General features: G+C 40.9%; 1 protein-coding gene across 1 annotated transcript; it reads left to right on the forward strand.

Moving 5' to 3' along the window:
- On the forward strand, positions 1 to 27,409 carry brd4 (bromodomain containing 4). Its single transcript, XM_026352080.1, has 20 exons — positions 1 to 77; positions 15,980 to 16,370; positions 18,153 to 18,290; positions 18,383 to 18,518; positions 18,602 to 18,945; positions 19,067 to 19,480; positions 19,577 to 19,705; positions 19,869 to 20,099; positions 20,192 to 20,418; positions 20,743 to 21,074; positions 21,190 to 21,285; positions 21,365 to 21,745; positions 21,928 to 22,065; positions 22,420 to 23,055; positions 23,171 to 23,277; positions 23,364 to 23,514; positions 23,624 to 23,754; positions 23,914 to 24,119; positions 24,530 to 24,800; positions 24,930 to 27,409. The coding sequence occupies exons 2-20, from the start codon at positions 16,134 to 16,136 to the stop codon at positions 24,996 to 24,998; spliced, it is 4,374 nt and encodes a 1,457-aa protein (XP_026207865.1). The 5' UTR covers positions 1 to 77; positions 15,980 to 16,133; the 3' UTR covers positions 24,999 to 27,409.
- Positions 27,410 to 27,763: the final 354 nt, after the last annotated feature.

Here is a 27,763-nt window from a genome sequence, read left to right on the forward strand (position 1 = left end):
ACGTCACCGAGGACGAGAGGTGTTCAGGATCCTCGGAGAGAAAGATCCCGCGCGCCCTGGCAACCTGATAAACCCAGGTAAACACCGATGTTTTAAACGTTATCCTACAAGCCATGTTGTCTCAGTAAACTAAATAAATAGACAACAAGAGACACGGTGACAGCGGTGTAAAGGCTTTGGAGATATCGCTGGTGCCCGGCGTCCACTTATACCGTTCACTTGTACGGCGGCCTGTTCTGGCTAGCTAGCTAGCTAAAGCTAGTTGGTAGCTAGTTGCCTACCAGAAGACACAATAACCGCACCTACATTGTGTGTCTGTCTGACATCTCCTGTCTGTCCCACCCACTGTTGGACACAGCTACGTTACAAATAGGCGAACAAATGCTATTACAAACACTGAGTTGTGCATCTATCGCTAGTTTGCTCATCGACTGTCTTGTGTTGTGGGAGACGGTGACGCCGTCACAACGATGATGGCGCACACTCAGACCGAGGCTGTTTGCTGAGAATGCAGTCAGTTGAACAGATAAACGAAAAATTCAATTCTTATGTTCGTCTACCAGAACCTGTTGTCATGATCTTGGAAGCATGCCTTTGTCTTTGAACGATTTCAGTTCTCTTGTGCATGACACTGACGTCCATTACGAAACCCAGGCATAATCTATGCACTGTGGCCTAACGTTAGGATCTTGGCTCCTCGACGGTGATCGCTCGCCAGCAGTCATTACTTTGCAGTTTATTGTTTCATTACCGTCTGATAATAGTCCCTAACCCGGGCATATGAGTGTTGCTCTGTAGTGGTTATGTGACTAATATGACTGGGGTTTGCAGATACAAAGCAGTGGCATTCAGTCGATTGGTGTGTTCAAATAGATTGCTCATGCAGAGGCCCGTTACCTAGATAGATACTGTCCCCACTGTTTTCCTTGTAGAAGCATTTCCCAGTAGTACAGGATTAAACGTGTTTTTTCATTGTAAGGCTTGACTATTGCTCTATGAATTGGAATCACAGTGTGTAACAACATGCCCATCCTTGTAATGTAGCCTACCCACAGTCACATGTCGGTTTGGATAGGGATAGGTTTCGCTCAGCTTTCTTTCTCAAGTGTAGTAGTCTGAAACAGTTGTAATTGTAGACACATCACTACTGGATATGCATTTGCCATCTTCCTCTTAGATTGGCTTGTATATATTCGGAATAAAACTTTGTGTTGTCTTGTGATTAACTTGTCACTAGTTAGTTATAAAAGCACTGTGTTAGCACTGTCCACACATTGTACATGTGTAAATAAACATGATGAATAAGGTCAAATGTAGATACTACGTAGGCAGTTAATCAAACCAGGGGAGAGCTTTTAATCAGTCACGTTACTTCAACTACTCCATAGTTCTGCGAATAAAAGAAGTGTATTTACAGATTAGCAGTAAGAAATTGATCAAACATGTTCACAGAACTTTTAATTACATGCCTCAAAATCACATTTACATTTTAGTCATTTAGCAGACGCTTTTATCCAAAGCGTCTGCGGAGGAGGAGGATACAGATACAGGGCAGGGTGAGCGTGAGCCCCAGTCTCCCACATGGGAGGCGGTGATGTTACCACTCCACTAACCAGCCGCTAAAAATCACAAGTAGTATGTAATAATGTTAGTTTACTGTTTAAAAATTGTTCAGCTACCCCAAATATTTCAGGGTGACTACAAATTGCCAGTGCTTATTTCTACAGGCTGGCATAGGTCTGACTGTGAGCATGGCCTTCATCATATCCCATCCTAAAGAAGATATTTTGATTTTTCTTTTTTTTTTCTTAGATTCCTCTTTTGATTCTGTTCTTTCTGGTTTAGTTGCCATGGTAACACCATCCTTGGCCTAGTTGTGAATGACCTCTGAATGAAAAGGAGAGTGTGGTCTGGGAACAAATGAGCGAGGAAACAAATCTATTAGTGTGTGAGTGTATGCATTTCATTTATCACATTTGAGCTACCGGCAGGAGTGTCACAAGACTCACTACGACCATGTAACTACTGCAAAAACAATATTACAAAGCATAGACTGTGGTTTCTCCTTTTAAAAGATGTTACAGATTCTGGGATGTCACAAAGAATATTGTAAATATTAAAAGTAAGGACCAAAATTTAAGACCGCAAGCTGGCCCAAATCATGATGTTTACTCTACCATACTATACAGTGGGGATGATGTTTTCATGATAATATGCAGTGCCCTTCTTACACCAGATGTAGTGTTGTTCTTTCCAAATAGTTCAATCTTAGTTTAATCAGTCCACAAAGCATTTTGCCAATATTGCTGTTTCTATGTCAATGGGCTTTTTGGCAAACCTCAGCCGTCTTTTTAGTTAGCAGCAGCTTTCTCCGATGTGTCCTGATAAAGACACCCTGCTTGTTCAATGTTTTATGTACTGTAGACATCCATGAATGTGAATATTAGCCAGTTCCAGTGATGCTTTCAAATCTTTGGTTGTCTCTCAGGGTTGTTTCTTTACCTGATGAATGTGTTGCGAGTGTTTTTGTGCTCTTGGGGTCATTTTGACTGGCTGCCCACTTCTTTGTAGAGTAGCCACAGTCTCAAAGTGTCTCCATCCATAGATTGTTTGTCTAACTGTAGACTGGCGAATTTCTAAAGTCTAAAATCACTTTGTAACCCTTTCCAGCTTTATGTAAATCATCAATAATTGATCTTAGGTTCTCTGAAAGCTCCTTTTGACCTAGCATGGCTCACATAAGCGTTTTCTTCTTGTGCGGAGCAAACTCAAAAAGTTTGAGTGTTTTTTGTCAGTCAACGTGGCTCTAGTTAGTAATCGTCATCCTCAATATCATTTTCTTCCAGGTATGCTAATACCTGACTCCAATTAGATTTTCTGAGGTCATCATTCCAAGGGTTCATATACTTTTTCCACTTGCACGCTGAGGTTTTTGTGGTTTTTCTCAAAAAAGAAATGAAAGATCAGAATTTTTGTGTTATTGTGTTTAGGCACAATATATTGTTAATACTCTTGACTTAGATGAAGATCGGATCAAATTTTATGACAAATTAATGCAGAAAACCATTACTTTTCATTTGTTTCTTGGCACTGTATATAATAGTGCTACTACAGAGATGTGGCCAGGGGGATCCAGGAGTGGAACTACTGACACTGCAATTCACAGACAACAGCTCTATCGAGTGATTTACAGTCAATAAAAATTATTTTTCAGATCACTTTAGATTAAATAAATGGCCTTATACAGGGAAAGATGAACCATAATAAATAAAACAAGGTGACTTTATTATGTGTCATTTAATACAATCCAATGGCCACTCTGTTCACAATAATGAGGGGCCAAATCATTAGAAACAACTCTTAATATAATGCACTCCAGTAGGATTCTACCCACCGCTATGACCTCAGTAAGAAGCAACAACACTGTAGGAAAATGTCCTTGCAAATGACATAACATTAATAAGCATACCAGCTTCAGTTACGAGCTATTTCGCTAACTCGAATGCTGGGTATTCGATACGCTAATCCTCTGTAACCAGTGGTCCTGTATCAGACAAACTAAGCAACAGCTTTGAATCCCCACAGCAACAATTGTTGAAAGTATTATTGACCTTTTCTCAACTACTAACATCTACATACTTACAATGTTGTTGATGTTTTCTCTGCCGTAATTTTAATCTAAATCTTTGTCGACATGGCCATCGACATTTTTGGCCAGAAATGATTTGGCTCTGGTGTGCCCCTAGTGGTTAACCTTTTAAGTCCTTCAAACATACACAACCTAAGCAAGGATATATGCCAATGGCATCGCCATTATTTACACCTATTGTTGATAAATAGCTAGTTTGTTCCTGGTCTAACAAAAGAAAAAGTGGAAGGCTTAAGACTGTGAATACGAACAGTAAACAAGGCAGTGTTTGTTTGCCATTTTCACACCATTCTCACTCACCACACCCCGCCGGTTTCAGTTTCTTAGTTCTAGATGCCCGTGTCATTGTGGAAAATATTTTTGTATTAGAATGTTTGGATGAAATGAAGGAGAAAAATTAGTGTATGCCATCTTGGCTGTGTTGTTTGATTGCTTTCGTCACAATTTCTCTTTTTGCACAGTTATTTCATAAGCCGAACAGCCAATCAGGTTGCTCTCTGTTAGTGATGGTGATTTCCACCGATTCAACATGCTGAATCAGCTAAAAAGCAGCCAGTGGGGGTCCGACAAGTGTCTGTAGTACAGGACGCACAGCAAAAACTAGCGTGACAGATGCTCACTAATGATCTGACATTGCCAGTGGCTGACTAACATCTTGGCCCTTACCGTGGACGTCCACCTCTCCATGTCCACTTATTTTAAGTTTGGGCTTTCTGATCAAAAATTTAAACAAACCGATTATTTCTGTATGTAAAAATGAAGACTTTACAATTGCATAATTATTAGATTCAGTTAGTTATTGAATAACAAAACATGGTTATTGCTCAAAAGTTCTTTCATCATCCTTTTTCAGTAGCTTATTCCCAAAGCTTAACTGAATGTACACAAGTGCATGCTACGCTATCACGCTGGCATATTGCCTGTTCTCTGTTTTCTCTACTCTGGGTCCCTCTAGACTTTGGCTGCTCTGGAGCTGTGATGATTAATGGAAGTGCCCTCAGACTTTCTCACAGCCTCATCTCTGTGTGTACCGCTGCCTCTTCCTCTGACCCAACCCCCAGTCTAGCTGCAGCTCTTGCCTTTGCTTTCCCCCTTCTTCTCACTATCATCTCTCCCTCCCTCCTTCCTTGTGTCTGAATACGATCTCCCCCCCCACCCTTCCACTGACAGGGCCATCAGTTTGGCTGCCTCCAAATTGCTGTAGGTTGGAGCTTTGTCACTTGGGCAGCTGCTGTATTGTCTCTGAGAATGGTGCATATGGCACGTGGACGGAGAAGTGGGTCTGTGAGGATACTGTGGCTTCACCACTAAGCAGTCGCTGCTTTTTTCACTTGGGAAAATAGATATTGTGCATTGCACTCACCAGTCACCTGGCAAACCTACCTTGCACAGGGTAGTTCTTCACTCACTCCCTCTCATTAGGTCTGGCAGATTGTGAAACTGTGGGTGTGTGCCCATTGCACACACCCACAGTTTCAGTGCACAGTGCATGCACATGAACCTTAAGCTTGAAAGGTGAAAGGTCAGAAGTGAGCTTGTCTCTGTAAGTGTATATTGGCTCCATTGGCGTATAATGGGTTTGGTTTGATATACTATGGTGGAGACTTACTTAACACTTAAACTCAATTTTTTATTGTTTAAGTAATTTCATAAAGTCATAAAATATTAGCTATATCGACCATCAGTCATTGCCCACATTCTCTGCGGGTGGGTTGTTGGTGAGTGAGACGACAGCTTTTCCTCATTTGTGTTCAAAGTTATTGTCACACTGTGTCAGAAGGTATGTGCATCAAGATACCGCTGTTGTGTAGCTGTTGTAGCATTTTGTAGCATCTGTCGAGTGGACTGACAGCGTGTTTACACACACTTAAGTATCCAGATAACTGAGGGAAATCAGGTTCCTCTAATCTCCTACCTTAATGGTGGAAACCAGGTTTTGTGTTTAAATTAAAGTTAAGATTCAAACATAGTGGAGAAAGGTGGTTGTAACAGGGTTACTTAAGTGCATATAAATGCAGTCATGTCTTGAGTTGGGATCCCTGCTTGGGAGCTGTGTTTGCAAAAGTTCCCAGATTCAGCCAGCACCAGACAGAGATATCTCTGTTCCTTTTGGACTTTTTGTTGTCTTCAGGCATGTATAATGAGACATTATTTACTTGCTCGTCTGTATTTTGGTACAAAAATGTAGTTTACCTGACTGCTAGGAACTTTTTGTGAATCATTTTATAATATCTCTTGATAAAGATCTAACCTATCCAAACGCAAATGGTCACGTACATTTGTTTCGATGCATTAGAGATGAATATTGGAATCAGCCGAGTTTATCTGATTAAAAGTGTTCTGTACTTCCTGCTGCTATTACAGTGTGGTCAATGCACCGTCATGAACATAATTACTTGAGGCTGCTCTGAAACAGGAAGGCACAGTGGGTGGTCTCTCTTTTGCGCTCTCAGTCATACGCTCCGTCACTCTCTGTTCAGTTTTCCTTCAAAGCCCCAGCTGTTAACTGTTACACTACAAGTTTACCTACATTATTGAGTTGTGAAATGTGCAGCCTCTGCATTTGTGCAAGTTGATGGTGGAACATTGCACCTTAATGTAATATTTCTGTATGACTTCATGATCTTGGATTTTCCAATTTATTTTTAGATTGGTTTGACCTTTTTGATTAAATGTTAACTTTGGTAACAATGATCATGTTATTCCAATGTGATACAAAGCCACTAGTACTGCTTAGTGTTTGAGTATTTATCTTCTTGATCTAGCCAAAAAAAAAAATTCTCCTCAAAAAAAAAAAAAAAGTTACAACATGAACGTGAGGGGTAAATGAGAAGAGGACCCTTAAATTGGTGGGGGAAGGCTTATACAAGATCAGTCTGAGGCAAGAGATGAGTGGGGGTGGGGCATAATGAAATGGACAGAGAAAAAGACAGGGGGGGTGGGGTGTTAAAGGTGTAAGAGAGAGGAGAGAGCAAGGACTTCAAGCTATTGATGGGGAAAGAGGGGAGGGGTGGAATGAGCAAGCGCGTAGGAGGGAGGGAGGAGTGTGTGGGCTGAGGCTCCGCTGAATGAGGAAGCAGCAGAGCCATTTTTACTGTTGAGTAACTGCATGCTGGTCTGCCTGTGTTAGAGAGAGGGTGAGAGAGCGAGCCAGTCTTATCGAAGCCCTCCCTTCTCTCTCTCGCCTTTCGTTCTTCTCTTGTACACCTTTCTCTTGCTGCTTGTGTCCTTTAAGTTGGTGAGGCCCTGGAGAGGACACACAATGGAGCGAAGAGCCTGTGGCAACTGGGCCGTTGTACTGCTGAGAGGGGGATGGGGTAGAGACAGGACCGGTTCACATAGCTAACACAGCCTGCTGGCTGTAGGCTTTCACAGCCTCACTTCCCTGCCTGGATCCACTGTTTCCAGGCTGGGGCCTTTTTCCTGGAACAGCCACCAACTTGCTTGGACTACGCTAAGGATTACTCACTATGTTCTGTGGGGTTTTAGAACACATACTGGGATCGGAAGAATAAATCTCTCCTGTATTTTGGGTGAGAAAACAGGAAAAACAAACTTCTGTGTAATTCTTTCAAGCCATTTTTTGATTTTTGGTTTCTGTTTCTGTTTAGTGGAGTTCATTAATGGATTACAAGATGCATGCCAAGTCAAATGATTTGCTGGATTTTCAAAAACTGGACGCACTTCTGGAAAAAATTGCACATTCAGTCTCTGTGAAAAGGTAATGTTATCTGTACTACAAAGTTTTCATATATTTAACATTGATTGAAGTTGCTATTGCTATTTTATATATATACAGTATATATAAATACAAATAATGATTGATTGATATACATGATTAAGTAGTTGAGGAGAAGGCTACATTTAACAACGACCTGGAGTTTTGGTTCAAAGATTATAATGTTGTTGGCCTTGTTTCTAGATTTACCTGACCCAGCAAACAATCCAATTTAGAGACATGTCTTCTGTATTGTGTTGAGAATTCAGCACAATACAGAAGACATACATTCATTGTGTTTAGAACTCAATTGTTATCCAGATTTTAGTCAGAAACCATGAACTTACCTCCTGATGAGAAAGGGGGCGTGGGGGGAGGGGACTATAGAGGAAAAAGGGGGTTGTGTGTGTGTTTCTGTGTGTGTGTTTGTGTGTGTGGCGGTAGTAGAAATGTCCCCTGATTCCTGAAAGAGTTTGGCTTGCTTATCCTCACCAGCTGTAAGTCTAAACTAAAAGAGCTGGCATGATTCTTGTCTTTTCCTGTTACAATTTGTCTGACTCATATTTGGTCTGTTTGAGTCAGTTTGTGTGATTCATACGATAAGAGCTCATAATCCATACTAACTTCTGACATTGCCATTAATTATTGCCAGCTATCTTGTTAGATCATTTCTGATTTAAATACATAGAACACACATGTAAACAAGTACATGAGTTGTGTGTTCCTCTCTTACATTTGTCTAGAAAAACTCTAAAGTAGCAGGTCACGGGTGGTTTCTGTTGAATTGGTAAGCATCCAAAACTAGGATTTGGAACCATCGAGAATAAAAATACAGTGCACTGGCCAAGAAATATTACCCATAGAGTGTTGCCATGGAAACCTTGGCAGCATTTTTTCCTTGAGGCCAAGTTTCAGAGGTAGTTAAATAAGATAGCAGTAGACTAATCATACAAGACAAAATTAAAACAATTAAGTCTATTAAATGCATGATGCCTCTTGGAATATAATTGGTGGGCACATTGCCTTGACAGTGCGGTGTACCACACTGTACAATTTAGAGAAACGTGAAAATCTTATCATTATGCAGAGAGTGTACAGCACTGTAACACTGTTGCTTATTAGTTGTGTTCGTGTGTATTACGTTTACATGGCACACAGCAAAAACTATGGTGCTTACAGCTGTGTTTATTATTATTATTTTCAGTCATAAAATATTTCGTAACACCAATTGTTAAAATACAGTAAGAAATGACTGTTAACAGATGTAGGAGTGAAAGTAGAAAAAATGCAGTTTACATTGAGATTTTACTGACACTGGTCCTTATTTTTTCAATGCAAGTAAATTCGGTATTTGATTAGCACTGTATTATTATTTATTTGACTATTTTGTTTTTTAAATAAATAATCCTGTAAATAATCTAGTTAATTCTAACAGGTAAATATTCATGCTGTAATTACTTGACAAATTTAGTGCAGTTTCTTCTATCTAATCACATATGTCACTTTCTTTTCTAATTCATAAATTACTCCACTGGCTGACATCACACAGTAAAGCCTAATGTCACTTTGTTTATTATCTTTACATCACATGGACAACACATTGTGCTGTTTCCTCATCACAGCCTCTAATCAATTGTTTGTGGTATGCAGCTATCTGCTGAAAACACTCCCAATTGAGGAATTAGTCACTAGCACAACTCTGCAAAACATCAGTTAATATTTCTTTGATCATTTTCTTTGATCACCTAATTGTTAATTTTTGCTAATAATCACTTATAATTAAACCTTATTTCAGTTTGTTCATATATGTTATTTTGTACATCTCCATTATGACTGTTAACATTTAATTTGGTGATATCCTAGAGTGAAACAAATCCCTCACATTCTTTATCTATCAGTCAGTCTAAAACTAAAACACATATATAAAATCGAAACACAGAAGCAGTGAAGAATAGCATTCGAGTGGTGTTGCTCCCTTAGTAGAATTGAAAGAGCGAAAAAGTGGGGAGTGATGTTCTTGGTCATGTCACTGTGGTCCCATTAATTTTTTATTCATTTGCTTTCAGGCAAAACATGGGCCATCGTTCTGACACTTAGCAATGGTCTCAAGTGGATTCTGCAGGCCTACTTTTTTACCTGAAATTGACTCCCACCCCCACATATGAATGATTAATTGTTTACTTTTCTGAGAAACACAGACATCCAGCTTTTATATTTACCGCTCAATGTAGGACTGTCACTGTGCTGTGAAACTGCACACAGGATTGTATTTATTAGTGTGAACTGTGCATCCCCCACACCAGTAACCAGAGCCACTTCCTCCCCAGAAAACATTCCACAGTAGTCTGCAGTGATGTATGTCCAGTTCGAAGGTCAACTGTTATTCCAGAGCTTAGAGCAACGTAGGACATGCAGCAGCAGGAACTGGACCTCTTGATTGACCTCCTCTCCAGACTTGATTGGTCTCGCATGCCAGCATTGCTCTAGCTTTAGAAAAGCAGGTCACAGAGACTGCTTTATAATAAATTTTCATATAGTTTGGTTAAATATATATCACAGCATTACTATTGCCACACTTGACATTATAGCACAGTATAGGTTAGTACAGTATTACTCATTACTCATTACTCATTATGTGAAGACAAAAAACATAATCTACCTACGTAAGTGATTGTTTAGCTTAAATGTGACTTATATGACCTAATTCAAATGCCTTATTTTCTAAAAGTAGTTTTAGGTTTGCAGGGCTAAATATCAGTAATAGTAAATAATAGTGACTTTGCATATATTAGCAAATTTAAGTAGATCCAATAATATATAGGCTTAACATTAGACCTATGAATAAAAAACCTAATCAGGTTAATCATAGTCATACATTTGTTACCTTCACTCCTATTTGTTTTAATATTAGGACTAGAGATGGTTTAACATTTATGCTTTAACAACAGTTGTACTGTCATGTAAACAAACGAGAGACAAATTGAAACAGAAACTTCATTATTTTATCTTGATTAAAGGGAACCAACAAAAGTGCAGGTTCTCCTTTTAAGTATACATCAGTTCAGCAACCATTGTCCATGTTTGTTGTGTTCCTGTCGAATGCAAAAGATCAAGACATCACAAACCAGGCCACTGTGTTGTAATCATTTAACATAATCTTTATCTGGTTCTTTAGATGCACTGGAAATGCAATCAAAAATGCAGTGAAGGAGATTGTAGCTCTTGAGATTAGGCTTATTACTCATTGCAACTGTTGGGGTCAAAGGGGCTAAATATGCTTAACACATGAAACAATGCAACCTAATGGACCTACAGTGGCTGATTTACAAGAGGCTGTGCCTGGACACTGAAATAACTAGATGGCAGAAAACAATCTCTCTTGCATTGGCTTTTTTTACTCCAGCATTTATAAAATTTAAAATTATGCAATGTGCTGTTGTGCAGTCTGAGAGAAATACAGGTATAGACAGCCAATTGCTGCCTCTGACTTTCTGTGATTGCTTGCTTTGTGATCCGGTGAGGCACGGCACAATATTGATGTTTTCATTAATTGTTATGTGAGGAAGTAGGAAATAGGCAAAACATCAAACGTCTGACCAAGTTTTCGATGAGGTTGTATTACAGGCCCCTGAACCTCAAGGGAGGTGTTGTTCATAAGCCCTAATGTCTTGCATCTGTCTCTGTATTTGTCCTAAAGTTTGTTTACACATGTTGCAGTGATGTAATGTCAGTTTTGATGATCTATTGAGAACCATCTGCCATGATTTGTGTGTGTGTTTATGACTTTATTCCACACATCACTGGTGGGCAGCTGGAGCAGACTCATATTGTGGCTACCTTTTTTTTTTTTTTACTTTGCCTGTGTGGGAAATTTCCTATAGTGCTGGTTCCAGAGCTGTTGATGCCATCTGTACTGTACCTGCTGGTGTTTATGGTAAATGCTTTCACACTTCAGACTGGCCGCTTCTGCTGTGTCTAGGATTTGACTGAGTTTCACAAAACATTTACTTCATCCTCCTCCTCCAACTTGTGCCATTTAGTCAGTATCCTTTAAAATGTTGTACTTGAGCATAGCAATGTTAAGGGAAGATTACAACCTCCCACTAGAAACAAGATAATTCAGTAAACACTGAGGTTCTTTTTAAAATGTACTTGAAACGTTTTTCGGGGCAGAACAAGTCATTTGTTTATGATTATTATCTTGTGCCCTTAGTTCAATTCATTCAAGTCTGTATTCATGCCATATTTTATATTTGTTAATACGCGTAGTTATGTTGTATTCGAACTGATTTAGATCTGTGGCACAGTTTGCGGCTGTATTTGTGCTTATATTGGATTAGACAGCATCTTTTTGTTTATTTGTTTATTTTTTGACATATTACTTTCTTACTATTTTCTACATATAAAATAAGGTCTTAAAAAACAATTTTAAATAAAATGTAATATCACAGAATGTTATCTGTATGAGGAGATAACACTGGAGGATTATCACAAATTTCATTATTTAAATTTTTTTTTCTTTTTCACAGCCAGAAAAATAAATCGATACATCAATATAGAACCAAAGACTTGCAACATAGCTATTCTGTACAAGAAAACCATAATGTTTTATTTATCAATGTAAATTTGGCTAATTATTCTTCTGCTGTCTCTGGACAGGCCTTACAAAGTCACATCTGCACTCTCTGGTCACTTTATTAGGTACACATCTACTGTTTAATGCAATCCAATACATCTCTCTGTGCCTTAAATTCTACTTTTGCAAGGTTATAATTTCTCGATTGTTGACAGCTGTTGAGCCTGTCAGAAAGGTGATAATTCTACTGTTTATTATAATTCTAATCTATTTTTATCAGGGCTAAAGAATATTTAGTGACTAATGAATATAGCTTTCTTTTTATACAGTTCAGTACAGCAAGCTTGTCATGTTGGCAATGACAGCACGTTATTAAAGTTCACGTTCTGTCACACTTCCTGTTAACTAACTCAAATGTTGTTATTCTAGTTTGGCTAGGTCATCTATTATTTGTGTCCTTACACTCTGTCTCTGTCATGTCAAACAAGGACAGTTTTGCTTGCGTGACTTTGTATCACGTTAAACATCAAAAGCATCTACTAGCAGAGTACAAATCCCTGTCGAAGACAAAAGATTTTAATGACTGTAAAAACCTTTAACTTTTTAAGCATATTTGGCTTTTGTTAAGCCTAATCGATCTATGTCCTTGTACAGGGCACTAATTTGTTTCCTACTAAACCCAATGATGTGCTTAACAGTTGCTCTGAAGTGCATCAAAAGTCAGCTTCTGTAAAAACAAGTCTGTGCTGCAGAATGGTCAGTGTACGCTCGTTTTATTGCAAGTACTTTTCTAGCCCGTTGTTTAAGTTTATAGAGACATTTATATAAAGATGACCTCTCAACAGTTGGAGTATGATAGCTACAGCTTAAAAGACATATTCAACACACGCTGTTTACTGAATCACAGTAGTATACTGAAGTGGCTAGCACTAACCACAGTTAAGAAAATCTAACTAAGACTTAATTTGCACTGCTCTTTGTGTCTGTTTTACAGATGGTCTCATCCAACCCTGTGTTGACATGTTGTGTTTTTTCACAGCTGATTGAAAGCACCGTCTGTTATGGTGTATTTAGGTTTTGAGCTCATTTTGTAGATTTTTTTTTTCTAATAAATACAATATCCAGATGATTTGGGAGATGTGGAAAGTGAGTAGGACAGTCAACAATGAGTTTTAAAAAGTTAAAAAAGAACAAAGTTTTTCAATTCAATTGTGTTTTAATTACGTGCCTTTTATCCCGTCAAACCTGTGTTTTGCACATGATTTAAAATGGTTTTCTGTATGACAGGAATGGTCTGACAGACAGAAAGTCAATAGACAACTTTGATAGCTGTTTGACTGAATAATTAAGACTGGTTAATCTAAAGTTGATGTAAATAAAGTCCAGTGATCAGGTGAATAATAGAGCATGCAGGCAACATTTTCAATAACCAACAAATAGTTTTAATCTTTTTTCAATTCATTCAGTTTTCTTCTTTTATATCTACTCTGGTTCCAGCTTCTCAGATGTTCACAGTGCTGTTTTTTCATTATCATACAGTAACTGGTCAAAAAGAAATTAAAAAAGCTAATTATTCTCCATAGTTTCAGTCAATACAATGAAAGATTTATCTCAATTGAGAATCAGTTACGGCCCTACATTTGTTTAACCTCATTGTAGAGCCAATTCAGTGAAGCTTTGGAAGTGTTTTTTATATATATAAACAATCTTAGCAAAACTCGCTGTGTAATTATTCTGCCCATTCGTGCCTCAAGCCTAGACAGTTTGTCCTTATTTATTTTGGTTGTCATTTTTCACTTCCAGCAAAAGTACCATCTGTTGCTGACTGATACAACTTCTTTTCATGTGGTCATTGAACATATTGGTCAGTTAGTCAGATTCTCCACTGTGTTTTAGTGCCTCAGGGAGGCCAAGGCATCGGTCATGTGGTGTACAAACTGCTTCCTTCTTCTCAGAAAGTGACTCATCGAGATGGAGATTAGTCACAGATCTGTACAGCGGTGTGTGTTTATCTTTAAGGGCCTGTTGTGGGGGTGTATTTCAGTGTGTGAGACTGGAAGAACAACCTGTTTTTATAAGAGGCTTGAAAAAACAACCGTATGGTCAGTGCTTTTTTCCAAAACATTGTTGTTTTCGTGTCTATTTTTAGCCAAATATTTCTCGATCATTCTTTGGTCTCGTTGTCTTAATGTGTACTTACTTAAAAGTGATGCCCCTGTCTTCCTGGGAGGGGACACTAAGTAGGACTGAGTGCTGCTGCTGCTGCGTAGTGGAACACACAGTACCTCATCTGCCAAATTACACTCAACCAACCCCACCCCCACACCCCTCCTACTCTCCCCCCTCTGTCCGCCCACATCCCTAAACACTCCCAGGTCCTGTGACAGCGGGAACACAAAGATTAGACATGCTAAAGCTAAACAAGCTCAGAGCTCCTCTGGATGTATCTACAGTACTATGAGTTTTAGATTATATTATATTATCTTCTATATCTGATCTAATTATCAACAGCATACAGTATTACTGGGATACTTGTTAGCTTTCACTGCATGTATGAAAGTTATACAGGTTTCTCCCTTTACGTTAATTTCTCAGTGTAGTACCCAGTAACACACATACCGTAACATTAAAGGGATAACCCTGAATGTTTTACACCTACCTTGAGAGGATCCAGTGGCTCTGTTATGCTGTTGGGTGCATTGTGTGGATATGGTTTGAGTCACAGTTGTTCTGAGTGGTACTACGCAGTACTACTTCTACTCACATGCCCTACTGTCTTGTAAGGCATGTGAAGGATGTTCATTCCTACGCACACTGTGGCCCTTCTTCCAAACTGTATTCTTATTAAGTGTTTTGATAATGGGGATGGAGGTGTTACCTAACATGTCAGTCCAAAACCTCCCATAGCTGTTCAACTGGGTTGAGATCTGGTGACTGGTCACATAAATTTTATATTCATCAAACCATTTAGTGAACCCTGTGGATGGGGCCATTGTCATCTTTAATTTGTTACTTAATGTCGTTACCCATAATACCAATATACTGTTTTAACTATGAAAATTATGGTTAAATGTGCAGCAAGATGAGGTGAGGAAGATTGATTCCGCTTGATCAGCTAAGGGAGAGCTGGGAATACAGTGAGGTATAGAGCATAATCAGACTTCAATAGAGTGAAATGCTGGGAAAGAATAATTTTGTACTACATGTTGTGTGACAATGTGAGAAGTTAAAGATGGTTGCAGATACTACAAACAAGGCAAAGACAAAAGGCAAAACGAAAATGTGATTATAATAGAAAGGGTCTGTACCAATGATTAATTTAAATATGAGTATAATGTGTGGTGGTGGACTCACCTGGAAAGCACTTAGTGTTATTGGATAGGTATGGGGTATTCTTGTAAGGTACAAAGGTAAGTGATACAGTAGGTCCTCTTACAACAACAAACATCAGATTTCCAGATACTTTATAGAACTGGGAATTGCTATTAGTATGTGAGCAAATCCACCACGAGAAAAGTTGTATGTCTCTAACAGGCTGGCAGTGGGTTGGATGTGGAGGCTGAGGGTCATGTCACATTCTGGAAGACAGAACGGTGGATGTGTGGAAGCCAATTTTAGCCTCAGTTTCACAATTGTTACACTCATAGTAAAGATGTGGTATGAACTGTGTTTAGTATCAGTGAGAAGCAGATTTAATGTAAACCTTAAAAATTAAATCAATTCAGTAAACACAGCTGAGAGTGGTGGTGTCACTGGTGGATAATGGACATGCTCTTTGCCCAGTAGAACTGCATGCTGAACCTCTGTCCTAATGTAAAACATTACATTCTGCTGTAAAACAGTGGTTATTGTCTAGAATCTTGCTACCTTTTGTATTACAACTACAGCAAATGAGGTGTCAGAGGTCTACTTTACTATACAATGGTTAATAATTAATAAATATGTATTATGCATAACTGTCACTGAAATGATAAAGTGAAATTTTGTTAAGACTGTATACACATGCTAAAGGCAGTGTGCACTTTTTTCTCACCAGAGAGTCCGGCGAGGAGTGCAATGGGATCAGCGGTGCTCTGTCAGTGGAGTCTGTGCCGGGGCCAAGACTAAATTGGTGTTCTGCCAACACCACTACCCCTGCCCCTGCTGCAGCTCCCGCTCCGGGGCCTGAGCCCACGCCCAACCTGATTAGAATGGGAGACGGCCTGGATGCAGCACAGATGTCGGGCAGCAGCAGCAGTAGTAGTAGCCAGGGGCAGGCCCAGCAAATGGGCAACCCCCCACCCCCAGAGTATATTAACCCCAACAGGCCAAAGCGCCAGACCAATCAGCTGCAGTTCCTACTCAAGGTGGTGGTGAAGGCCCTGTGGAAGCATCAGTTCGCCTGGCCCTTTCATTTACCAGTGGATGCAGTCAAACTTAACCTGCCTGTGAGTACTTTGCTCTGTTTATGTAACAAACTCTGAACCACATAAGGCATCACATACAAATTGCTACCAGGTTCTCCGCATCCACATATTCCATGTGTACCTATACATTTTATTATACCTTTACCTTTGGCCAAACGATTAGGTCAACCTCTTATCTACTGTGTCTGTACATACAGTATTGTTTGAGATTCAGTATGGACCTCTCTTTTCTCTTTTCTGAAAAAGTTGAATGCATAAAAAGATTCATGTTTATAGTGTTAAAACAATATGAATGTACACTTTGCACTGAATTTATCTTTAATTTTGCTGAGTTCAAATATCAGAGTGCACATTGTTAGACCTCCCTTTTGGATCAAGAATTACACTGCCTGTCTAGGCAGGCTCCAATTAGACTAATATTTCGTTGGACTGCCGCCGTGGCATCGTTGTTCAGTAAGCTTCTGCAATGTCACAGCATTAATTCCCGTCCAGAGTTCCATTAACGTTTCACCAAGATCTTGTATTGATGATCGGAGAGTCGGACCACCATACAAAGTCTTCGCCGGCACATCCCAGAGATTTTCAGTGGGGTTAAGGTCTGGACCCTGTGGTGGCCAAATGTGTGAAAATGATATATCATGCTCCCTAAACCACTCTTATACAATTTGAGCCTGATAAATCCTGGCATTCATCTTGGAATATGCCTGTGTCCATCCATTGATGGAATAACCTGGTCATTCAGTATATTCAGGTATTCAGCTGAACTCATTATTTGGTCCCCACAGGCTTGTACATTAGGCACTAGGCACTAGGCATGATGGGTGCATTACTTCACCCGCCTCTCTTCTTACCCTGATGCACCCATCGCTCTGGAACAGACAACATGACCTTCTTCCATTGGACAGTTCTTCGCCCAGTTTTAGTAGTTTTAACAATCTCCTTAGATGTTTTCTTTGCTTGATTCATGCCAATAATTTGACCTAATTTGACAGATTAACATCTTTTCCACGACCACAGGATGTCTTACATGGTTGTTTAAGAAATGAGAAGCCAGTTATTTAGCCAGTTAGGGTTAAATAACTTTTTGCCAGCTGATAAATAATCATCCATTCAGTAATTATCCTATGAGATGCTCTTACCTATTTGCTTAGGTAAATCCAGGTGGTGACTTTGTTTTTGGGCGGTCAGTGTATGTTAAGCTTGATTAGTAAAAATTAAGTCCAAGAAAGGGAGCAATACTCGCAGTACAGTTGATATAGTACCAATTAGCTTGCACTCTCCCAGTGTCAGTCACTATATAATTTTTATATTGCTCACGATATTGTGCACTGCATACAATACCCTCTAGTTTAGACTCTTGATTCAAATAAGAGGGCTATGACCGCTTTGATCTAAAAACACAAAAAATAATAAGTTAAAAACATCTTGATATTTGGATTTGTCTTTTTTTTGTTGTTGTTGTTGTTTGGAAAGGGCAGAAGTTGATTTCAAGGCATTACTAATGCCACAAAGATGTATTTTGATAGAAAGTGTACAGATGTTGTCGAATCGAATGATAAAAGATGTTTGAAATCTGTTTTTTTTTTTTTTTTTTTACTGGAGTTAATTATAAAACCCATAATAAAAAACATATTGCTCAATTACTGAGTAAGCTGAGCAATAAGAAAGATACATTGTCTTTGTACTTTTAGCACAAAATCTAATTACAGCTGCTTTATTATGACAGAGAGTCTAACATTGTTTAAGAAAATGTATTCGTACCCTTCTTTTCATTGTTGACATATTCATGTGCATCCTTTTCAGGACTACTACACAATAATCAAAACTCCTATGGACATGGGAACAATCAAGAAAAGGCTTGAGAACAGTTACTACTGGAATGCCCAAGAATGTATCCAAGATTTCAACACAATGTTTACCAACTGCTACATATACAACAAGGTAACATGGGTGTGTGTACAGAGGAGCCATTGTCATTGTGCTAAAGATTCTCCCCTCCACTTTTTACTAAACGTGTTTGTCTCCCCCTGCAGCCTGGTGATGACATAGTCTTAATGGCTGAAGCTCTAGAGAAGGTTTTCCTTCAGAGGGTTGCAGAAATGCCTCAGGAAGAAACTGAGATTGTTGTCATGACGGGAAAGGGACGTGGCAGGGGAAGGCGAGATGGAGGTATGTCCTCTTAATTTGTCAACATATGTTCTTGGAGCTTGAATCTGTGAGTCACAATATTTAGTGTCTTGTTCTCTTGTTAGGTCTGAACTTGAAACCAGGGGCCATTATTGACTCTATGTCTACGACTCCTCAAACACGTGGTCTGTCAAACCTCTCGGCAGCACCGCACAGCAGAGGACCAGTGCAAGGCCCACCGTCACTACCTCCCCAGCCTTTGATGCAGGCACTGCCATCCCATATGCCCCCAATCTTACCCAACCATGCGCCACAGCTCGGAGCTCCATACTCCCTGGGTCAATCCCTGGACTGTGCTCCTCAAGTTCCCATCATGACTTCTGTGCCTACCCCTGCTCAGACCTCCCTTCCCCCTGCATCAATTCAAAGTCCTGCCCCCATGCTACAGAACCCCATTACCATGACCAAAGTGAGTGTGACTAACATGGTAAATATAGAATACATATTTAACTGTGTTCAATTGTTGTCACTTTAATTCCTATTTCCTTGTATGTTTGTCCCCTGCTTTCTTTATGTTAACTGCTATCTAGCAAAGAAAGAGCCAGAAAAGGAAAGCAGACACTACAACGCCTACAGCCAATGACCAATTAAGTGAGTCTTCGCCAGCAGAGTCCAAATCTGGGAAGACACTACCAAGACGAGAGAGTACCAGACCTACAAAACTCATAAAGAAGGATGCCCCAGACTCTCAGCACCACATAGGAATAGGAATGGGAATGGGAATGGGAATGGGAATGGGACTGGGACTGGGCGGACCAAGTGGAGGTCATAGCCCTAAACCACAGGATCAAATGGGTTACTGCGCTAGCCTGGTTAGGGATATGCTGTCCAAGAAACATGCTGCTTACGCCTGGCCATTCTACAAACCTGTTGATGTGGATGCACTGGGACTACATGATTATCACGACATCATCAAACACCCCATGGACCTCAGCACCATTAAGGTGTGTTATATATGTTATCAATCAGTGGTACCATAATAAATTAAAGAGAGAACTTGTAGCATGGCAAGTGATTAATATAATTGATGTGTTTAATAGGTCAAGTTGGAGAACAAGCAATACCGTGATTCCCAGGAGTTCGCTGCTGACGTACGATTAATGTTTTCCAACTGTTACAAGTATAATCCACCAGACCATGAGGTGGTAGCTATGGCACGCAAATTACAGGTAAATGGAGTGTAACATACAAACACTGAAGTTCAGATATACCAATGTCCAACACTGCAAACCCACATCATTGGTTTAAAAAATTTGACTTCATTCCTACAAACATACACCTAACAAGTATAGTTTATCTTGTTTGTTGTTTTTATTAATTTTTTTTTTATAGGATGTCTTTGAGATGCGCTTTGCCAAGATGCCAGATGAACCTGAGAATAAGCCTTTGGTTTCCGCCCCAGCTCCTCCAGTTCACCATCCTGCCCCTGTCAAACCACAGCCTCCTTTGGCCCATGTCGCCTCATCTTCAGACAGCTCCAGTGACTCGTCCTCTGAATCTGAGTCTTCCACAGATGACTCCGAAGAGGAGCGAGCCCAGAGGTTGGCGGAGCTCCAGGAACAGGTCAGTGAACAGACATGACTCCGAGTGGCAGCAGATTTGTTGTCCAGACCTTGTTAGCCTTTGTTTACAACTGGCTTCTTGTCTTGATACAGTTGAAGGCTGTCCATGAGCAGTTGGCTGCCCTGTCCCAACCACAAGCCAGCAAACCAAAGAGAAAAGAGAAGGAAAAGAAAGAGAAGAAAAAAGATAAGCATAAGAAGAAAGGAAACATGCCTGGCCTTGTGGATGAAATGCAGGATGCAACACCTGTTTCACAGCTTTCTAAAAAGACCAAGACCAATAACAACAACAAAGAGGTTGCCCCCAAAAAGAAACCCAGGTGTGTATTAAACTTTTATCTTTTAGAGCTAATTCTCAATATTCACTATCATTGGTTTTTCACATTTCAGCATTATCCTTGCTCAATTTAGTGTTCATCTTCTTATGTTTTGTGCTTGTACTGTGTTAATTTGGACTTTCACAATGTAGCATGTTTCTTGATTGTTAGCTAATCTCTTCTCCTCTGTTTGCTTTAACTGTTTCTAGTTAATCTACTCTGTTTTTAGTTGTAAATCACTATGCCACTTTCAAAATATACTGTCTGAACAAAGGCTGGTCCCTGTTTTGTATTAGTAAATTGCTCATTTGTGTTTTGCATCTGTAGTAAAAAGGAGGGGATGAAGAACAATCATCCCTCCAACCTGCTGCCAGTTCCTACCCTGGAAGAGGATATGGTGGCTCCTGGGTCATCGGCTACAGGGGAAAAGTGTAAGCCTATGACATACGAGGAGAAGAGGCAGCTAAGTTTGGACATCAACAAGCTTCCTGGTGACAAGCTTGGCCGTGTAGTGCATATTATCCAGTCCAGAGAGCCGTCACTGAAGAACTCAAACCCTGATGAAATTGAGATTGACTTTGAGACACTAAAGCCTTCTACTCTGCGCGAGCTGGAGAGATATGTGTCTTCCTGCCTTCGTAAGAAGAAAAAAGTGTCAGGTAAGCAACTTTAGGAAAGAGGCACGTTCTCAAGTTTATCTAGAAGTGCAGAATTACTACAGATATGTACATTTAGTGCATTATATTGGAAACACATGAACACCTTGTTTTGCAGTTGAGAAGACTATGGAGTCCTTGGCTACTTCCAAAAAGACTGGATCTTCTTCAGAAAGCAGTGGCTCTAGCTCAGAGAGTGAGGCAGAGGTGCAAGGTAATTTAAAATTAAAAATACATAGTTTTCATGAAAAACACCAGCTACTGTATGCTCCTAATTCTTATTTTACTTTCAGGATTGATAAAACCGCAGAGGAAGAAGGGCCTGTCTGTTAAGGAGGGGAAGAAGATGCATTCCCACATTCAGAGCAGCCAGACTCAGATTGGGATTCTTTCTCAGCCTGCAGTCCTTCAATCCAGCAGTCAGATGAAGCAGCAGCATCTGCACCAGCCATCTCCTGCAGGTTTCATGGTTCCACCTGTAGCTGCTCTGGAGTCTTCACAGTTACTGGAGTCTAGCTTTGAGTCCCTGCCTCCATTCGGCCAGCCCCTGATGCATCTGTCCCACCACACAGGCAACCCCTCCTCACCTCCACACCTCAGTGCTCAGTCTGCTGGTCAAGGGTCCCCTGAGACTCACCCCTTCCTCAACCAGCATCCCGTCCTACCATCTCCAGGTAAGGCCACATGCAGGCTTTTGTCCACTTATGACTACTTTGTTTTTTGTTGTTTCTGCAGGTGTAATTGAAGTTTAGAGAGTTCAGTTTTAGAAACTGAACTCTCGTTTTTGAAAGTAAAATATCACAATACATTAATGTCTCTTATTTGGTCTTCTTTTCCTGAAATTGTGCAACCTCAGCCTTGCACAGTTCTATGCCTCAGCAGCCTTCTCGACCCAGTCACAAGGCAGCGCCTCTTCACCCCAAACCCCCTCAGCAGCAACCAGCACCTCCTCAGCAGCAGCAGCAGCAGCAGCAGCAGCAGCAGCAGCAGCAACAACCAACGTTGCAGCAGCAGCAGCCAGTGTTGCAGCAGCAGCAGCCAGTGTTGCAGCAGCAGCAACCATCGTTGCAGCAGCAGCAGCCATCGTTGCAGCAGCAGCAGCCATCGTTGCAGCAGCAGCAGCCATCGTTGCAGCAGCAGCAGGCATCATTGCAGCAGCAGCAGCAGGCAGCTTTGCAGCCTCAGCCAGTGTTGCAGCCTCAGCCAGTGTTGCAGCCGCAGCCAGTGTTGCAGCCGCAGCCAGTGTTGCAGCCGCAGCCAGTGTTGCAGCCACAGCCAGTGTTGCAGCCGCAGCCAGTGTTGCAGCAGCAACCGATGCTGCAGCAGCAACAGCAGCTCCAGTCCCAATCAGCAGCACCACTACAACACCAGCTCCCCTCTCAGATCCTCCACCCTCCTCAGTCTCTGCACCAACGGCCCATGTCCCCTCCAACGCTCACACCCCAGGGCTTGCTGTCTTCCCAGCCACCCCAGATGCTGTTGGAGGATGATGAAGAGCCAGGGTCTACAACGCCTTTGAACCAAGTACAGTTATACTTACAGCAGTTCCAGCAGGTCCGTCAGCCCCAGCAGTCCATTCAGTCGATCCAGACGCAGGCCCGTCAGCAGCAGCAGCAGCAACAGCCAGGACAAGTTTCTCACCTCCAGGCACAATCTCAACTCTCGTCTCAGACAGCGCTGCCTCCTCCCCAGCTCGCTGTTCAGTCCCAATCTCAGCCATCACATCAGGCCCCACCCCAACAGATGCCCCTACACCAGGCCCGTCACATGCAGCACACTCAACAGCAACAACAGCAGCAGCAGCAGACACAGCAACACACACAACAACAGCAGCTGAACTACCAGCAGGCTCCTGTACTAACTGGTCAGTCCCAGGGATCACAACACAAGGTGTCCATGCCCACCAACAAAGCACAGCAGGTCATCCAACAGCAACAGGAGCAGCCCTCACCTCGCCCAGCCAAGGTGGATTCTTACAACACAGGTGAGTCTGACAGGAGGAGAGAAATTTGTACTGTGTAACCTGTTACAGTAGCAGCAACTGTTGTTATACATATTATCTTGACTGCAGAATTGATTCCCTTCCCTTATACCAACAGGTCACATGAGGGACAACCCATCCCCTCTCATAATGCATTCCCCTCAACTTCCCCAATTCCCACCTGTGTCTCAGCCGTCTCCGCCTCACAACATGCAATCGAAAAAGGTGAGGCATCGGCACTGGTAGCACACCATATTTTTGGGACATATAGTACAGGGCTAATGTTTTGCCTCTGTTCTCTTGCCATGCAGCAGAGGGCACCGGGGAGCCAAAGTGGGTTAAAGGAAGAGAAACTTCCTCCATCACCAGTGTTGAGGGCAGAATCATTTAACCCTGCAGTGAGACCGGATCATCACAAACATCCTGATAACAAACCTTCTCAACCAAGTCACAGCCAACAGAGTGAGTACCAAGAATTCATATTTTTCTTCTGCTTGTTTGTTTTATATATTTCTGAAGATACGCAGGATATTTACATCATTCTGGTGTGTGTGTGTGTGATGCAAAGTAGATGTGAAGTCCACGGACAGCTCACGACCTGTCATTCGCTCCTCTGAGCCCACTGGGCTGCCCTCGTCTCTGCAAGACAAGGATAAGTTCAAGCAGGAGTCTAAGACACCCATTGCCCCCAAAAAGGTACAGGTGAGTGATAGTCACTTATTAAAATCTCTTATGCAGCTCTTTTACTTATCTGGGTTTGAACATCCTGCATTCTGAATCTATATCTTGCAACATTTTAGATTTGATGATGATTGAGAATTCATGGTGCTGTCCTTCCCATCTGGCTGTGTGTTTTATCAGGATGTGAAACTAAGGAATATTCGCTCATGGGCAAGCCTGGCCCAAAAGCCAACATCTACGCCCTTATCTGCAGTGAAATCATCGAGTGACAGTTTTGAGCAGTTCCGTCGTGCTGCCCGGGAGAAAGAGGAGAGGGAGAAAGCCCTGAAGGCCCAAGCAGAACAGGCGGAAAAAGACCGGCTGCGCAGAGAGCAGGACAAATTGCGGTAAGGTTGCAGATTTAAGTTGAGTTGAGAGTTAAATTAAACTTGGTAAAACAACTCAGTTTTCTGATTTATTAAGCATGTCTGTGACCTACTGTATATCCAGTTCAGCTCAGTAGTGTCAGATCTTTTGCCTCTAACATATCCCAAGTTTACAACGTAGTTAGCTGCAGAAGAAGCTAAAACACATCAGTGTAGACCTTTATGCTTGTTGCATAGCTTCATAAATGTTGCTTTTTCTGGCCTTTTAGTTTGACATAATTCATCCATCCTGAAGCACACTCACAAACATACACAGATATCCGTACAGCTACTACAGCAGATGTAGAAGGTATAAGACCCCCCACAGCTGTAAACCCCACAACTGTGTGAAAGGTATGTGATTTCACCTGCTGTGAATCAATCTTTTCCAGAGGTCGAGATGAGGAGGATATCTTGGAGCCAAGCAGAAGAGTGCATGAGGAGCCACGTAGGCGTCTGGAGCAGCACATTCAAGCTCCTTCACAACAACAACAACAACAGCAGCAGCAACAGCAGCAGCAGCAGCAACCGGAGCCCCAGCCGGCTGCCATCCAGCAGCCTCCTCAACCCCCTACGCCGCCACAGTCCACCTCACAGAACCCGCTAGACCAACAGAGGGAGCTAGCACGCCGCCGAGAGCAGGAGAGGAGGAGGCGAGAAGCGGTGAGATGATTGTCTATATTGTTGAATTTTACTGATATTGATCAAATTAATTTGGATAGCTAAATAAAGATATAAAAGCAATAATTATTGTATTTACATTTGTAATTTTTCTTTCTTCGCTCTCTCCAGATGGCAGCAACTATTGACATGAATTTCCAAAGTGACTTAATGGCTATCTTCGAGGAGAACCTGTTTTGAGGAGAGGAGCAACTGAAACATAACTGCAAAAAAAGAAAAAGAGAAAAAAAATAATGGACACGTCTAAAGTGAGATTTGGTGGCCATGCACCACAGAGGGACTGTATGGTGATGTCACGGGGGCTCAGAGACTGAGAACAAATGCTGTACAGGCACTCGCAGCTCACTTTGCCCTTGCGGAATGAACACACGACACGTGGGGATAGTTAAATCGTTTTGGATGTAATTTCCTGGGAATTTGGCATCTCCCGCCTGATATTTCATAACAAGAGAGAAAGGACCACTGATGGCACAGTTGCCTTTTTCACACTTGTTTCTTACTGTGTGTGTGTGGGCGCAACAGTAATGGCAAGAGTAAAGACATCCTATTAAATATGAAAATGCTCTGATAATGAACTGACAGACTGTGCAGAGGAGTTTTCAAACTGCCAGATGTCTGCGGTGGTGAAGAGGACTGGTCTTTTATGTTCTGTTTTGTTGTAAGTGAACACATGTAATGATGGGTGGGGGGGCAACTTACATACTGTAAATCATGTATATTTCTCAGCAGAGAAGGTACAGTTTGCCTTACACCTCTTTCCTAAACAGACCATTATGTTCTGTGGCCTGCACACATGGACAAACAATAACATTTACAACCAGGAGTAGGAGCAGTGCAGACCTTTTTTCATCATCTAGTACCTACTGTAAAGAAGTATTTTCTTATACTACAATAACTGTTTATTTTGAACTTTTTTTTTTTCCTCTTTCAACTTTGAAAACCAACACACTCCACAACCTATGTCTATGCCAAACAACCCATTATCTTTTATGCTAAATTACTTGTCCTCAAACATGGTAGGTAGCTAGTGGAGAAAAAAAACCCTGAATATATGCATTATCATAGTTCAATCAAGTATTTATCAAAGACAGATTCAGTTAAAGTTTTCATTCTGCCCTGTATTTTTTTCTTTAGCAGAAGAGAAGAAGGGAAAGGTCCAGTCGTTTCTGAGCTTTAGTTGGAAAATCATTTCACTACAAGTGTCGCACCATTGTTTGTATTATACTTTTCATCTCATTGGCCTGTTCCCAACAGTCACACTACCGGATTAGTTAAGACATGACAAGATGAGGAGACCCTTGCTGTTCCCTTTGTGTGCCGTCAAATCTTACCAACAGGGTTTGGCTCAAATGTCAAACAGGCAAAGTGTTCGGGGAAGGGGACAATCTTGGGAATAAGACAAACACTTAACACCTTAATGTAGCTGTTACTTGAATCAGGTTAGTGAACAACTAGTAGAAGGGACAGGATGAAGCTCCCGGTTAGCTTTTGCATCAAGTAGTCTCCTAATTCACTGAGGGCACACTGTTGACAGTACAAAGATTTAAAAAAACGATTACAAAAGTAAACAAACGGAAAACATTGAAAAAACAGTTTTGATTTATATCTCTGTTCTTGTTCAAATTGTGGATGTGAGTTATAATTCTGTTCTTGGAGACTTTGTTTGGACCGGGGATGAGTTTAATGCATCTCAACCTCTCCACTCGTCTCTTATGGTGTTTTTCTCCAGTGCCTGTATTGTATTGCAATTCTCGTTGGCTTATATTACACTTGGAGGGGGTGGGGGTGGGGTGGGGTATAGAAAGTCAGGAATGGGTGGTGTAATATTTGAAAGGGGAGGGAGATTTTTTTGAAAGAGTTTGTGTAAAAAATAAAATTAAAAAAAAAAAGGAACAGACAGCATTTTATATTTTACCCGTTGTCAATATTCGGGTTTTAAATTTAGTTTTAGCCGGACTTCTGCATATACACACCTCACAGCTACTTTCTCATTTTGTTCAGTCAGCAGATTTTAGGTAGAAATGTTTCAGCATCGCCACACTAGCGTTTGAGTCTGGTCTGTGAGTGTGATTGTGTAAATTTGGATGGCTGTGTGACTGTTTTTTTTTTTTTTGTTATGTTTTGTTAGTGTGTGATGCAGGGAAGCATGTTCCCCGATGTAGATAAGCATTCTATTAATAAGGAGACACAGATAAACAGTACGTCAGGAGAACCTGTGTCTGTACTTTTCACCTTTTTCATTTCTATGAAGTCCACCATATATGAATATATAATTTTTATTACTAGACTGATTATGAAAGGGTTAAAAAAAAAAAAAAAGACCTTCATTCCTTTTTAGCCTTTTCTTTTTTCTTTTCACGGTAACTGTTGGACATAATGTGCCATGAGTTCTACACAGAATGTGCTGACCCCCAGCTCAGCCCAGAGTTTGCTTTATTCAGGTATTTTATTTTGTGTTACGTTTGTTCTGATTTGGGGGTTTTGTTCAGACATTTTCCTCAATTATCGTTTGGTATGTGAGTGGTCTCTCGAGGTCTCTGATTAAGTCTGTTATGATCATTGAATAAACTCATCTCTTTTATAGAAAATAAGAAATAAACGTAATTCAGTCTCTTCTGTCTTTATGTGAAATACCTGTTGGATGTGGCGTTCACCTTACTTGTTCTCATCTAGCGGAGTCACAACAGTTTTGATATACAGCCAGCTTGTGCCAGGCAAAATGAGTAATAACAGCAGCTGTACAGTAGTTCAGTTCAGAAACGATGCCATCCACAGGCAGAGACGGTAATAACGGTAATCAACTGCTGTTTAAATCATAATAATAATTGTGTTGCACCAATTACTCTGGTGGAAATTAGATGCTCAGCTTTTGAAAATTAGTTGTGTTTTTTTTTTCCTCTTTCAAAACACCCACTTCCCTCTGTGTGATTAAAACTACATATTTA

The sequence above is a fragment of the Anabas testudineus genome, chromosome 8, assembly GCF_900324465.2.
Source record: "Anabas testudineus chromosome 8, fAnaTes1.2, whole genome shotgun sequence".
NCBI classification, from domain to species: domain Eukaryota; kingdom Metazoa; phylum Chordata; class Actinopteri; order Anabantiformes; family Anabantidae; genus Anabas; species Anabas testudineus.